The following is a 16,070-nucleotide window of genomic DNA, read 5'->3' on the forward strand; positions in this document are numbered from 1 at the left end:
TAAGTGTACGCTTAATTAAAATAAATGTTAATTCAGTAACATCTTAGCAATAGTATTGAATGCTTGGTTGTCGGTCGGCCTTCATTGGAATTCACATTTACTTGTTTCCACTGTTAGCGAAGCATCTGAATGTTCATCTGGTGACGACCATAAGAATGACATGTACGGAACACTGGTCTTATATTTAAATGATCATTTACAAACCTTGCATTAGGTAAAACCCCTACTAAGACAGCACGTTCCATATACTTGTTGACCATCTAGCCATAACAGTATTTAGCTATAACAGTAACAGTACTGTAATGCACTTAAAACCACTAGCTACAGAGCATTCAATGTGAGGGTAAAGCCAATTGTTTCCTGTTGTTAATTCCAAAAACTCAAATTACATTTAACATAATTCAATAAGTTTCCTCTTTCTAAAACACTTTAGGATACACACTTCACCCATTATAATAACATCAAAAGAATGTAAAAAGAAAATCATTACAAGAATTGATGCCAAAGCTCATGTACATGAGGAAATGCAGACCCATTCAAAGTACACCAAATATGGTTCCCCGCCTCGGCAATTTTGCATCAAAAATATACATTCCACCATGATAATACTACAAGAAAAAGAATGATGACATTAAACGGTGCCAGGGCTGCAGTGTGTAAGGAAAAGCAGACTGTCTGCTTCGATGTAGAGCAGACGGGTTGGGTGAATAGACTCCAGTGTGCACGGCTCCTGTTTCTGGGCTGCATCATTGCCACGGCTCGACTTGACGACTTGACAATCCTGAAGGATTGTGTACTACAGAGAGACAACTTGCACCGAAAGCCGCTCCGCAGAGACTTCTCGACCATGCCAGCCAGTGTTTACGTTTGAGCCGATGCAGCGGCTTGAGTTTGTTGTTCCATTATGTAATGATATGACTGGCCAGAGTTGAAATGACTGGCTGACTGGTTGTAGGTTTTGTTATGTAGTAATATACCATGGTCTTTGTTAAAGTGTTAAGTCGTGCTGCGAGGGTGTGTGTGTGTAGTCTACTCTAGCCAATACCTAACAGCCATGGGACATGAACATGTCACAGTGCTATGTCATGTTGAACCCAAAGGAGAATACCTTTCAAAAGTCTGCAAGCATTCACAAATAAGAAAATACATTAACTAAAGTTGGAAGCAATTCAGTCAAAACAATATGGTTCACCAACCTCAGGAATTGTTCAATGAAAATGGTGATACTTCAAGTCAAGGAAGGAAAACTAACGTAGATACATTTTAACAACACTATTTATTCATACACTTATGTGGACATAAGTTGAGATCAATCACTCACACTAAAGAATAGCTGAAGATAAAACCAATAAACCTTCCTCAGATAATAATTGAAAGATCATCCTGCTAACCAGAATCTAAATAGTAATACACACATGAGGGGTGACTCCACTTTGACTTTCGAGCTTAGATAGCAGACGTGTTGATTTGATTGAAGAGCTTATGCTTGATGACTTGAGACATCAGACCATGGATCGCCTCAATTGTCGTCTTACAGCTAGAATAGCCAGGAAAAAAAAGAGGAAAGTTCCGTTTCTCTCTGGACATGAAGCGGTGACACAGACGTCCTATCCATCAACAGACAGGTCAGATAAACAAACAGATAGGTGTTGCATTCACGGGAGAAAAACTCAATAAACAACAACCATTGTATAAATAATAAGCAGACCTTGAATAGGTAGGTAGGACAACTCTACCTGCTAAGTAACTAAGTATTCCCATTGCATCTACACACAAATAATATGTGATCAAAATGGTTACAAAACATAGTAATAATACAGAGATTCTATAACTTAGAGTAGTACATGGCGTAGGCCTAAGCAGACCAGAGATTTACATTTTCCATTGATCGTGTTCATCAGAAAGGCAAAAATGTTACCAGATCAAAATTCCTACTATGAGAAGCTTTGTGAATACGGAACAATGATTCTATTATGGGGTAGGAACAATTGGTTTCTCTGTGTCAGTTGTATATTTAAATGGTGTGTTTAACAGCAACTCAAATTGGTTTACGGTTGTCAATAATATCAGTAGAAATCTTTATCGTAACAGTACATAGGGCATTATCAACAATCCAATCCAGTCTGTCAATACTGCAAAACATGAACAAACATAGTGTGATATATGGTGCCATGCCAATTTTAGAGATCAATGCATTAAATCATTCACTAAATAATCTCTAGGCCTGGAAGCCAAATAAATAATTACAAGTAAATGTAAATGCAGAATAAACAAGATCTAAATTAGATAGATAACAGGAGTGGAGGAGCGCTGCTGTACCTGTCTCGTGTTGCTTTGGCCAGTTTATCCTCGGACTTCCTGTCGTGTGTGTCCAGGCCAAGCATGAAGCTTCCTCTTCCAAGCTGAGCCTCCGACTGCTCCAGTTTCTCAGACAGGTCAAACACCTGGCCCGTGGTGTACTCTGAATTCTGGGGAGGACACACACACACACATTGGATTATGTACCAATATGTTATATTGTCATGTACCATGATCAGATGAAAGCATATCTGCGTATTGTGATTAAGTTAATCAAAGTATGTGGAAGCAGTAGCCTATATACCCATGTGTGGGCTTTCTTTCATTCTTTCTTTACACACACACACAATGTTCATGCATAATTTCACCACCACCCTATTTTCTTCACCACTACTGAGACATTCTATTAAACAGTTACAATATGTCGAACTTGTTAATGGATTAAATGGCTTGTCAAGTCGCCGTGAAAGGGGTTCGGTGAAAAGGTTTGCCTAAGGTGAGGCCTTGTGTTCCATGGAGCAGGTAATTAGGAGACAATGATAGGGAGCCAGACTGTGGTGACAGTGTAGTGACTGACAAAGCCCTTCACCAATGGACCAGTCAACTCCTGACAACTAGTCAATCCATCTTCATCCAGAATGACCAGAGTCCACTGTTTGGATAGTCTGCTGCCTTTAGAGACTGTTTAGCATCCACAATGGGAATTCACTGGGGGCTTTCAATCTCTAGAAAGTATTGGCAACAAGGGAGATGATCCACGGTGAACCACAGCGGCATCTGTATCACCACATCTCCAACACATAGATATTTTTTTTTAAAGATTAACATGGTGGCCTCAGTTATATTAATTAACCTATGTTTGTAAATCTGTACAAGTGACTTTTTGGAAAATAGAAGACCCCCCCGGGCCATATAAAATTATTATAATGGTCTAAATAAAGAAAGGGATTGTCATTAATATGTAAGAAACACACATCATATATTTTGGCTGCTCCTTGACTCGGCATAGTATGGTTACATATCTATTTGTAAACAAAAGGGTTCCACAAATGTAGCATTGCTTGATTTAGAGTTAAATTCCAAACACTTACCGTCAGAAGACTTGAAGAGCTCAGAGTGTTGACCCAGTATTTATTCCAGAGGAGCTCCAGTAATTTTCGATCAAGGGAAGACTTGAAATAAGTCACCTCCAAGGCATAATACCTAAACAAACAAACAAGGCCACGGCACTTAGTGAATAAATAAACAATGTAAATTAAATGAAGAAAATACTACCTTTTTATTTACCACAGCATTACTAAGGGATTATTACATCATAATGACTTGAATTTGTGTTATAGGCTACATCAACCCTAAAATAAATGAATAAATAATATATATATATGAAGTATGTCAAGTTTACTTAGACAATTTGCAAGATGATGCTAAATATTATACGTTTGCCTCAAGTATAAATGTCCAAGATGAAAACTCACTGTTTGCAGTGCACGCCGAAGTCTTCGATCTTGTTCAGGGGAATGGTCTGATATTCAGAGGGTCCCTCATCAGGAGGTTTGTAACCCTGAAAAACAACACAAACACACAAGTATTAGACTCATGATATCTGAAAATGTATATTTACTGAGAGGAAACGTAGTCTTAAAATATTTGCACAGTTCGATAGTGAGAGACAGCCAACTACTAATTAACCACTAATAAACACATTTTGCAAAAGGAATAATTAACTAAATGTTGACAATGAATCATAATAGTATTACTTATAGATACAACAAAATCTTTAAAATAAATATTCCATTTGGTATGCTGAATAGACCAAATATATTTATGAGCGATAAATGAGACCAAAATGCTGAATTTGCAGTAATTGTGTGCCTAACTTGTCTAATACCACATGTAATAAGGCTAAACACTAGATTAATGCAAGAAACGCATTTTACTCCTTACCTTGGGGTATGTTCTGAAGGCGCCAAGATTGACTTTCCCTGCAGATATGGTGCGAGTGGGGTCGATCTGGGAGGGAGAGATATACAGTAGAACAGGAAAATGTATTCCGAGGTCAGACAGTCTCTAGAGACCACTCCAAGCCGGCCACCAGCAGTGATGTTTTTTTCTCAACTACTGCTGCCAGTGTAGTCAAAGTACACACTTAATTATCCTATGCCCTTGGCACTGCAGCCCTGCAAAACCAATCAAGTGTAAATAGCATCTACAGTTACAAAAGCTAAATATTTGCCGTGCACATGGTGGACTACTACCATACATCATCAACCACTAAAGGGATGCCTAAACCTGATTGCACCCCTCTCAGTTACACATGTATAACCTTGCACCCACAAATTCAAAAGGAAAACTAAAGTACTGTATTTAGGAAGCAGCCTAATAAAAGACAAATGGACATTTTAACATGTGTATTTTGGGGGTATTGCGTTATGAGCTGAAGTTGGGGCAGATCTTTCACTGTACTCACCACCACCGCCACGAAGGGCTCCTGAAACTGCTGGTTGAGCATCTGAGTGCTGACATCTATACCAGACAACCAGCAGCCGTAACCTGGGTGACTGTGGTACCAGCCAATAGCGTTCTCCAGCCGACCAACCTGACAGTTCACAAACGGCAAGGAATCAGTATCAATACAATGAAGAGATAGTGTCCAATATGTAACCATTGTGATAAACAATGACAAGCACAGTTCTCACTAAAATGTCATGTGTTTTGATCCATCCTTTTATGCAACATTAAGGACTAAAATCTCATTCCAGGAGTCAGTCATATTACCTGTTTGGCATTCTCAATGTAGGCAGCCATGTATTCATAAGCCGCAGCCTGGGCGTTGACGCGCGTCTCTGTGCCCTCCACGGGTAAGGCAAAGCTGTCCATGATGTTCATGGTCTCCCCGTCCACTTTCCCAAGCATCAGCCCCATCACCTCGAGGTTGCCCCCGGACCTTGCGTGCATCACCATCTTCAGCAGCGCCAGAGCAGATATCTGGCAGTATTTGAAGTAATGATGACTATAGGACAAAAATAACATTGGTGTGAATTATGTTCAGGGAATTAATATGGCATACACTAACTTGCTTGCAATGCAGGGAGAATTCCCATTGTTGACATGCTAACTAGCAAGCTAACTTCAGCTAGTAACGTTAGCTAGCTGGTCAAGCTAACTCAGCCAAACAAGGAACTAGCAAGCAGTTGCAAATAAAACAAATGACAATCTATCATTTATCAAATATATACTTACTCCTTTGTCCATGGCTTCGCAGCAAGGATTTCTTGTTGTTGTTTTTTGTCATATTTATATATTTCATCTATGCTCTGAATTTCCTGCATACTGTTTTGTAGCTCCCATGTTTTCTGTGCCATGCTACTCCCTGCCATGTTGACAACCTATTCTCACTACCTCTCTAAAATATAAAGTAATACTAGAAAGAAAACTAGTGCGCTATCAAACGTGGAATATTTCAAAAACCTGTAATAATAACATAATCTCAAAGCAGTAGCCCTTGCTCATCCATTCGTTCAGGGAGCCATGACACTGGACTGTACCATGTTATGAGGAAGGGGAACATACACATTTAAAAAAAATAAAAAGTGACCGTGGGGTTTTTGTTCAGTTAATGAGTATACACATAAAATCATCGAATTAATTCAAAAATGCATGTCCCTAACAAATAAACTTATGCTTGTATTCATCAACAGCCACGAAAACCCATTAACGTGATGGTTTAGTCCAAATAACACAGACGATCTGATAGAAATGGTAATACTGACATCTTCTGGGGGAATATGTGAATGCTTTTCACTTATTTATTATTTTGAAACGAAGTCATTCTTACATTTCAATTAGGTTAGGAAGGCAAATAATGTCATTGGCTTGCTGTAGCTAACTTAGCGCTCTCTTACCTGGTAAAATAATGGTAAATAAAATACTATTCAATGGATTTTTGTAAACTGCTAAATGGCTTGTGATTTAAAGCAGCCACGTTTCTGTTGTCTTCCTCCAGGACAAATTAAGAAATGAGGGAAACAAAGAATACAACCTCTTTCTTAAAGAACAGTCAGGACAACTAAGGAGACCACCTTCAAATGGTTCTCATGTAACAATAGATTATGCATACCTTGGAAATGATGTAGATATTTTTGTGAAAATATCTCGACCTATTCAATGTGTGTTTAATGAGTTGAAGATGATTGTCCTGTTCATTGGCTACATTTGACTAAGATCCTACAGCATGTTGCCACATTTTGATAATTTAACACCTCTCTTTCCTAAACTACAGGTGCAGGCCCCAGAGACTGTGAGTCCTGCTGCACTTTATTCCCCCCAGCCATCCCAAAGGCCCAGCATAACATCCAGTTTAACCATGGAGGCCAGCCTCCAGCGACTCCCATCCAGGAGGGATGCTGCAACCCTAACCAACAGAGGGACAGGGACAGAGGGTCAGGCCCCACGAGGGCGGAGGCACTGGGAGCTCCACAGACCAGAGTCTTTGGAAGGCTGGAAGAGAAGGCCCAGAAGGAGAAGCAGGTGTAGAGAGCAGTACAACTCTGAGGAGGACCTTTCCACAGAGGAAGAGAAGGAGGAGGAGGAAGAGGAATTTGAGTTCTTGGAGAAGAGGAGACCCAGAAGAAGCCGAGAGCCAGAGTTCACTGGGAGAACACAGAGGATGATAATCTATCACAGCCCTGACAGGTACTTCTCATGAGAGATTTTATATCAGCAAACTACCTGCTGCTGTGAAAACTGCATTTAAAAAAAAAAGGGATGGATTATGCTCATTGCAATCTTCCTGTTTAACATTGTAATTCGTTTCTATGGCAGAGTTGTGCAGGAGAGGAGGGAGGTGGAACCCCATGTTGTCCATGAAGAGCACATCAGAGAACAGATCAGAAAGTCCAAGTAGGCAACACCAAAACCCAAAACTGAGCCACTGCAATTAAACATATTAGATCAGTCAGGGCTTTATTGCTTAACTGATATTGAGGGTAGATGTACAGCACTTTAGCACAGTTGGCCACCACATGTATAAAACCTCTCTGTATTGATTGTGGAGGGAGACTACAATGGAAAACTGTAATGCACAATATTTGTGTTCAGTCCCCGTCTCGCCGGCTTGTTTATTTATTGCATTTCATTGTTGCATTTTATTGTCATACCATGTACAGTACCAGTCAAAAGTTTGTACACACCTACTCATTCAAGGGTTTTTCTTTATTTTTTACAATTTTCTACATTGTAGAATAATAGTGAAGGCATCAAAACTATGAAATAACACATATGGAATCATGTAGTAACCAAAAAAGTGTTAAACAAATTTAAATATATTTTAGATTTTAGATTCTTCAAAGCAGCCACCCTTTGCCTTGATGACAGCATTCCACACTCTTGGCATTCTCTCAACCAGCTTCACCTGGAATACTTTTCCAACAGTCTTGAAGGAGTTCCCATATGCTGAGCACTTGTTGGCTGTTTTTCCTTCACTCTGCGGTCCAACTCATTCCAAACCATCTCAATTGGGTTGAGGTTGGTGATTGTGGAGGCCAGGTCATCTGATGCAGCACTCCATCACTCTCCTTGATCAAATAGCCCTTACACAGCCTGGAGGTGTGGTGTGTCATTGTTCTGTTGAAAAACAAATGATTGTACCAATAAGCGCAAACCAGATGGGATGGCGTATTGCTGCAGAATGCTGTGCTAGCAATGCTGGTTAAGTGTGCCTTGAATTCTAAATAAATCACTGACAGTGTCACCAGCAAAGCACCATCACACCTCCTCCACGCTTCACGGTGAGAACCACACATGCGGAGATCATCCATTAATTAACCTACTCTGCGTCTCACAAAGACACAGTGGTTGGAACCACAAATCTCAAATTTGGACTCATCAGGCCAAAGGACAGATTTCCACCGATTTAATGTCCATTGCTCGTATTTCTTGGCCCAAGTAAGTCTCTTCTTTTTATTGGTGTCCTTTGGTAGTGGTTTCTTTGCAGAAATTCGACCATGAAGGCCTGATTCACGCGTCTCCTGTGAACAGTTGATGTTGAGATGTGTCTGTTACTTTGGCTGCAATTTCTGAGGCTGGTAACTCTAATAAATGTACCATCTGCAGCAGAGGTAACGCTGGGTCTTCCTTTCTTGTGGTGGTCCTCATGAGAGCCAGTTTCATCATAGCGCTTGATGGTTTTTGCGACTGCACTTGAAGAAACTTTCAAAGTTCTTCAAATTTTCCGCATTGACTGTCCTTCATGTCTTAAAGTAATGATGGACTGTCGTTTCTCTTTGCTTATTTGAGCTGTTCTTGCCATAATGTGGATTTCTGTATACCCCCCTACCTTGTCTGTATACCACCCCTACCGAGTGGCGCAGTGGTCTAAAGCACTGCATCTCAATGCATGAGGTGCCACTACAGTCCCTCGTTCTAATCCAGGCTGTATCACATCCGGCTGAGATTAGGAGTCCCATAGGGCGGCGCACAATTGGCCCGGCGTTGTCCAGGTTTGGCTGGGTTAGGCCATCATTGTAAATAAGAATTTATTCTTAATTGACTTGCCTAGTTAAATACAGGTTAAATAACACAACTAATTGGCTCAAACGCATGAAGAAATTCCACAAATTAACTTTTAACAAGGCACACCTGTTAATTGAAATGCATTCCATGTGACTATCTCATGAAGGTGGTTGAGAGAATTCCAAGTGTGCAAAGCTGTCATCAAGGAAAAGGGTGGCTACTTTGAAGAATCTAAAAGACAGACACTCACTTCAATTCCATTATTGGAGCTGCATTTATCTGACTGGCAATGTGATGGATCTTTACTCTTTAGTTTCTGGGTCACTGGGTAGAGAGAAGACTGCAGTCAGACACTGGGATATGTTGTGGTTGTGTGTGATGTGAGGTGCTGGTGATGGTGCAGGCTAACTTGGATGTGGCTGCAAGGAGGATTGGTTAAGCTGTGTGTTTTATGAGGTGGTTCATTGATTAGGTGAACTGAACTGCAGACGTTTACCTAGGTACTGTCTATCTGTGTAACAGTGTAACTGTTCTCCAGTTTTGTGATGCCTGCGGCCATGAAGACCGCCGGGAGATCCAGATCTGATTCAGCCAACAAGGAAGGACAAGGCCGAGTTTGTACCCGGACTCATCCTCATCAATGGGCATCAAGGGGCCCGGTGGGTGTCCTTAGCACAGGACTTGCATGTCTTTCCACTTTGTCTAGAGACCTGCACACAAGTTATCCACGCACACCAATTAATCACACAACTCATTGCTAAGTAGCACAGATTTTTTAGTTTTAAGTTGTTTAAAGAACCAGAAGAGGGCACCCTAAGCAAGCATTGAAAGTTGTGTGTAGGCTATTCACTGAGTATACCAAACATTAAGAACACCTTCCTAATATTGAGTTGCAACCCCCTTTTTCCCTCAGAACAGCCTGCATCTCAAAGGCACTTTTGCCTTGCCCATTCGCCCTCTGAATGGCACACACACAATCCAGGTCTCAATTGTCTCAAGGCTTAAAAATCCTTCTTTGGATTTAACAAGTGACATCAATAAGGGATCATAGCTTTCACCTGGATTCACCTGGTCAGTCTACGTCATGGAAAGAGCAGGTGTTCTTAACGTTTTGTACTCTGTGTATGTCTCTCACAACTAGTGATATTGTGTTGATAGGGTTACCCATAATGTTTCATGTCTTTCTTCAGAGGAGCCAATCAGCATGTTGTAGCTCTCCCTGGGGCTGAGCTGGGTGTTGGAGCGATAGAGGCCAAAGCAGTCCAAGGAGAGCGTGTTGAACTACCAGGAAGCCCTGAGACAACAGGTAGGCTAGACATTGAAACATGTATTACATTTTTGTTTGAACTAGGAAAACCCCATTGACATAAACAATCTCACAGGACAGTAAATGCTTTCAGGACATTACAATACAATGAGACGTGTATGTGTGAAATACTCAGGTGGTCTCCAGCCAACCACACCTTTTATACACCATAAATCACTCACACCTGTTGGCAGGGAGAGGGACTCATTTTGTCCCCAGCTGTGGAATGGAGGTGGGGTAAGTGTGATGGAGAGATGTGATAGCCGTACTCTCATTAGCGTGATAAAAGTCTGCCCTTCTCTCGTCCTTACCTCAGCTCACTGACTTTCTCGCTATCTCTCCCCACTTCTCTCTCCCCCTTCCACTCCTCTCTCTCAAGAGAGTGAAGGATAAACCATGAAATATTGATTGAATTCCATCTCCAGTTTGTTAGTCATCACAGTATTATGTGTACCATTAACTGCATATTTGGGAAAGAATGCATCTGTTTTTTCCCCTGTTTCAAACTGCTTTGCTTTGTTGTGCACTACTGAACACGCCCCTGGCTCCCAGGCTGTTTTCTGAAGAAGGATAAGTTAAGTGTAAGGAGGCACATTGAGATGCTAACGTTGCTATCTAGCTGTGTTTCTCTCTGCTGATTCCAGAGGAACAGGAAACCAATGACTCAGATTAGTGATAGACTGCAATATTTTGACGGGAAGAGATCAGGCGAGAGCAAAGTCAGCACTTTTCCAAGGTAAAAGGAATAACTGCAGGAATACCACAAGGGCAACATAAAAAGGCCTTTCATGTCATACATACTGTAGAGCTCAGTTTGAATATTTTGCAATAGATTAAAGTTTTCAACCATCCGTTGTTCGAGATGTGAAATAGAGAGGTAGGCGTAACTTTCAGGTCAGAGGATTTTTCTAAAGTTAAGTTAAGTTACAGGAGCTTTGGAAAATTGAATGTTCTTATCTTTCAAATAAAACGAGCTTTAATGATCAGTAGTTAATGGCACCTTTCCATCCCTGGGTGCAGATCCAGGAAAGAAAGGAGCGATAAAGACATGAGAGGAGGAAGAGGGATTTTGCTACGATGCCAAGATCGAGGCAGAAATGAAGGCCTATGACCCCTTGGGGAAGGAGGGGCCCTTCTCAGAGATGACAGGGGAAACCTCATCAGTACGTCATTTTTGATTTACTCCATAGTCATTAGTCCTCTTTAGTTACTCTCTCTCTGTTCACTTTATAGTGTCTGTAAAACCAAAATGATAACTTCTCTGAATTTGACTATGACACCTTTGGTTTCAGTCACTTTGTTAAGTCTAAGCCTCTGGGTTATTTCTCTGTCAACATCTCTGGCCCTGGTATGAAGAGGCATTGTAGCTGAATCTGTGAGTCACCACTGCGTTGAAAGTGTCTCTGTAGCTGATGATGATGCCTCCAGGTGATCTGAACAGAATGCACAGGACCAACGAGGAGGAGTACGTGAACCCAGAGTCCAGGGACAGGTGATGGCCACAGGGCTCTGTAGGCAGGAGTGAAGGACCTAACCCCAGGCAGGAGGACTGGGTACCCTCTGCCCAGCGAGTAACAGGTAGCCCAACTCTCACAGCCACTCAGTAAAGGTCTGAGTTTTCACTTTACTTTGTGTGTATGTGCATTGATGAGTCACCCCTCTCATCCGTCCCTGCTGGTTTTTCCTTGGCCCAGCTGTCCCAGTTTGCCCGAGGCAACGTGTTCAGTGATCAGGACACTCCACAGCAGCTCCAGGAGCAGGACACATTCAGGCAGAAGTGTAACATGTTCACTATACACTGGATACTGTAAAATATGACTTGGTGTTGTATTGAGCCATCTGAATGTGAGTTGGACTCTCTCCTTTATACAGAGCCAGAAGGATCCTTCCCCTCCTAACCCAGACTTGCAATAGAGACTGGGCAAGCAGCTCCTCACTCCCAGACCTCTCTCTGCTGTCAGCCAGCTCTCCTCTAGGCCCAGGCACTTGCATGTGTCGAACATCCACAGGCCCAGGCGCTATAGCTTTATTCTGACTCCGCTTTCATCCCTGGAACAATACACTCACGGTCGGTGTACGGTTGTGAACTTAACATGCATATTTTATAGTGGCGACTGTGGTGTGTTTTGAGGTGTTGGATTATGTTCCATACTGTTGTGCTGTACCCAGGCATAGAGGGGACCCCCATGGGGACATGTTTGAGATGGCACGCCACCCAACTCTGGAGTAGCTGCTGCAGTTGCTCACGTCAACATGAAGAACACCAGGGAGTTCAACCAGCTCAAATACAGAGGTATGACAATGACAGTCTTTATGCTATTAAAAACAAGAAACTACATTTTAAGTGAGAAGTAGGCATCAGCCTGAAGCCCCAAAAGAAAGGAAATTCACATGAGCATCATAATGCCTACTACACCCATGCTCCACCAAGGTTTTACAGCACACAGCTTTGAGGTCCAGACCCCGGACAATAATAACTGGACATGAATCTTTTCCCTCCATTCTTCTCATTCCCTTATTAATGCCCTCGCCCAGATCAAGTATAGAGATGAATTGACACCACCATCCCATGCATTTAAAGACCTATACCCAATTTATGAGTCCCTCTTTTCATATTTTTCTAGAAGAATAACTATGATCCATTACTGTTCAGCTTGGCTGGATGTGCAGCCCTCATCAAGCCCCTCTGTCTCCTCTCCTCTTTGCCATGGCATTACTCTGATGAGGTCATGGGGCGACTCATCATTAAAGCCATCCATCAGTAACGGACAGTTTGGCAGCGTAAACACAGGGCTGAAACTAAGGAAATTGACTTTGAATGGATTCCCAGTACTGAGTTTATATGGGGGTCCAGAGAACACTTCAGACACGCAAACATACAAAAACGGGGTTAGAAAAGTGGGAGATATAGAAGCCCTGTGTACAACAACAGTTGGGTGTGTGTGTGTACGCTGCAGGGTGATGACAACACTGTATGCCTGTGTGTTGAGTACACTACAGTGAGTGGACACACATTGCTTTTGCCTGTGAGCAGATCATCTCTTGCTTCCATTACTATAGCTCACCAGAGGCCTACCTCTTCCTCTCCCTTGCGGAGAATGGGACAAGGCATGAGAAGTCTTGCTCCTCTCTGCTTGTCTATGTTCCTCCTAGTCCATCTGTAGCTCAGTGTTTAGACTGCAGAGTAGCTGAGTCACCATGGCCTTGGCTCAGTCAGTATAGACTGATGGAAGAGGGGAGGGGTTGACAATAGGATTAGGTCTAGATGCTCTTCACCCCCATATAAGGTCAGTGTCGACTATCAGTTTCATCTTGGCCACAGCTGAACTAGTCCTGTAAGTGCACAGCACTCCCTGCTGGTTTAGCCTCTCATCATAATGAGCGCTGGCCAGAGAGTCCCTCTGATTGGCTGGTGTGGGAGGAAATCCACTATGATAGGCTAATCTGGGCCCATCTGTACCTCTAATGGCAACATTAGCGCTGTATCAGTACACATGACTACCGCTGCACTCACTGCCTGACATCTGTGTCATGGTGAGGATGTGGTAATCCTGGATGCAGGGACTGAGTTGTGTGTGTTACAGACAGCGCATCTCATCAGGAGGTGCATCACGTGTGCCCCAACCCCCCCAGTGACAAACACAGTCTGGACATCCAGCAGCAGGCTCTGCTCAGGGAGCAACAATGCAAGATCAGGATCATGAGGAGAGTCAGGTCAGACACACTGTCTAACTCATGTCTAACTTGGTTTTTATAGGTGTCTGACGGTCTGTGTTGATCCTCTCAGAGTGAGAAAACAGTCCGATACCACCAAAGAGTCTCTTTATTGGAGTCAGAGAGTGCTGTTATTGGTGAGCCTGCTGGTCAAACAACCTGTTTTTGTAGAGGACACATGACTTGAGTCAGTGACAGACAAACTGTCCTCCTGAGGATATGCTTACTGGAAGGAATGAATAGTAATACATTATTACACTGAGGTGGATATGGGAGGACACACACACACACACACTGGTGCCTGCCAGTGCCAACACGGCATAGGCCAAGCCATGGCGCCCACACAGCTGGTAGCAGTCCTGACAGAGCAGAAAGCCTGTGCCAGCTGCAGGGTGGTAGTAACATGGCCTTGGTCCGGCTGAAGGGGGAGAGAGGAGAGAGGAGAGCAGGCAGGGAATGTGTTTCTGAGAGTCTACTGCACAATGCAGAATTTTTTTTCTTTTTCTGATATTACTGAAGAATAACATGAGAAGATTGGATAAAATATAAACATAATATACCTCCAATATTGCTATGCCTTAGTATTTTAGATGGCGTAGCATTTTTACTAGTTAAGGTTGGGAGAAAGAGACATCATCCCACTTTGCCTGTTAGGTGATGTAATGTAAATGTGTTACAGTGCTACGTCCTCAGACGATCCGAACGGGAAGCAGGGTCCCCGTCCCAAGGGCCAGGGCAGCCCAGGTTGACCTGAGGTCCAGACAGCCCTCAGCCCAGGAGAGGGAGAGGAGAAGGCCTGCTGTAAGGAGAGACTTTGAGGATGTAAGAGGCTATTCCAGAGAAGAGAAGGGCATGTTGCTTCAGTTGAGTCATCATCACATAATTACAGTGCCACTTCAACAGTCCATTAATGTCCTCAATCTGAGAAGGGCCTTGGGGAAACGTTTCTGATAATACACAACAGTCCCTCTTTTTTTAGGCATTAGAATGTTTTTCATAAATCCTGTAAGACAATGGCCAATACACATTTTCTCTGTAGTCTGTACTAACCCGTTCTGCTGTACTGACAGATGTTTCCATGCTGTGGTCCAGAACATGGTGACTGCTGGTTGTCAGAGTGATGACAAGGGCCAACCGGATGCCCAGTCTCTGTTCTCTGTGACAAGCCTGTACGCGGAGGGGACCGCATGTACAGGCTTGTGATAGAATGACGAGGTTGGATGTAAGGTCTCAAAGCACCACAAACTGCAACTTATTCAATGCTGCAACTCAATATAGGCTTTTTGATAGAATGTCATGAGAAATGCAAATGTAGGTATCTAAGTTAGGATTGGGCCATGAGGTGTCTGTCTGTTTGAATGACGTCTCTCTGGTCTCCAGGGGGGCTGTCAGCCGATGAAGGGGATGACCTCTCACTGCGGTCCACCCCGTACTACCCGGTCAGGTATGTGTCCATGGAGACTGTTGCCACAGAGCGCTGGCTACGGCCCGGCACGTCAGACACGCTGAAATTGTTTGGGGCTGGTCAGAACCGGACAGAGACCGGTTACCCACATCCTGGATGGGGAGTGGGATGGGCCCTCCACCTAACATGGATGACCCCTTTCATCTACACATACTATCCCATTCCCTTCATAGCTTACTACTTTTGACTACAGTTTGAGGTCTATATTTTATATGCAGTCGATCCCCAATACAAATTTGACAAAATTAACATGGTCTATTTCTGTGTCTGCATCAGAAGAGAGCAAAAAACATCCATGTTTGTGTTTTTATGCAGAAAAACATCTGAATATAGCTTATGCATGTGTGAATTGTTTAATCAGCCACCAGGGCAGACGTCCAAATGGAGATGAGGTAGTAGCAGAGATATTTCAGTCTCTGTATACAACAGGTCCATGTAGTGGGTAGGAGCAGGGCAGCGTCTGCTGTGTGATATGGCTACAGCTGCAGGAGTAGGACTACGGTATGGAAGAAGTATAGCCTCTGGTCTGCTGATGTAAGTAACTATGGTAACCTTTTGACTGGTTTGGTCTGCTGATGTAAGTAACTATGGTAACCTTTTGACTGGTTTGGTCTGCTGATGTAAGCAACTATGGTAACCTTTTGACTGGTTTGGTCTGCTGATGTAAGTAACTATGGTAACCTTTTGACTGGTTTGGTCTGCTGATGTAAGCAACTATGGTAACCTTTTGAATGTACTTTTGCAGAATTAATGTTTTTAAAACATGTGAAATGTGTA

The 16,070-nt window shown here is 42.8% G+C and overlaps 1 protein-coding gene across 1 annotated transcript; it reads right to left on the reverse strand.

Moving 5' to 3' along the window:
• Window positions 1-1,257: 1,257 nt before the first annotated feature.
• Window positions 1,258-5,832, reverse strand: LOC120050344 (COP9 signalosome complex subunit 5-like). The gene is made up of 8 exons (XM_038996926.1): window positions 5,539-5,832; window positions 5,074-5,308; window positions 4,766-4,894; window positions 4,243-4,308; window positions 3,774-3,859; window positions 3,390-3,501; window positions 2,320-2,468; window positions 1,258-1,537 (listed from the first exon to the last, which is right to left on the reverse strand). The coding sequence occupies exons 1-8, from the start codon at window positions 5,673-5,675 to the stop codon at window positions 1,447-1,449; spliced, it is 1,005 nt and encodes a 334-aa protein (XP_038852854.1). The 5' UTR covers window positions 5,676-5,832; the 3' UTR covers window positions 1,258-1,446.
• Window positions 5,833-16,070: the final 10,238 nt, after the last annotated feature.

Source organism: Salvelinus namaycush, chromosome 7, assembly GCF_016432855.1.
Source record: "Salvelinus namaycush isolate Seneca chromosome 7, SaNama_1.0, whole genome shotgun sequence".
NCBI lineage: Eukaryota > Metazoa > Chordata > Actinopteri > Salmoniformes > Salmonidae > Salvelinus > Salvelinus namaycush.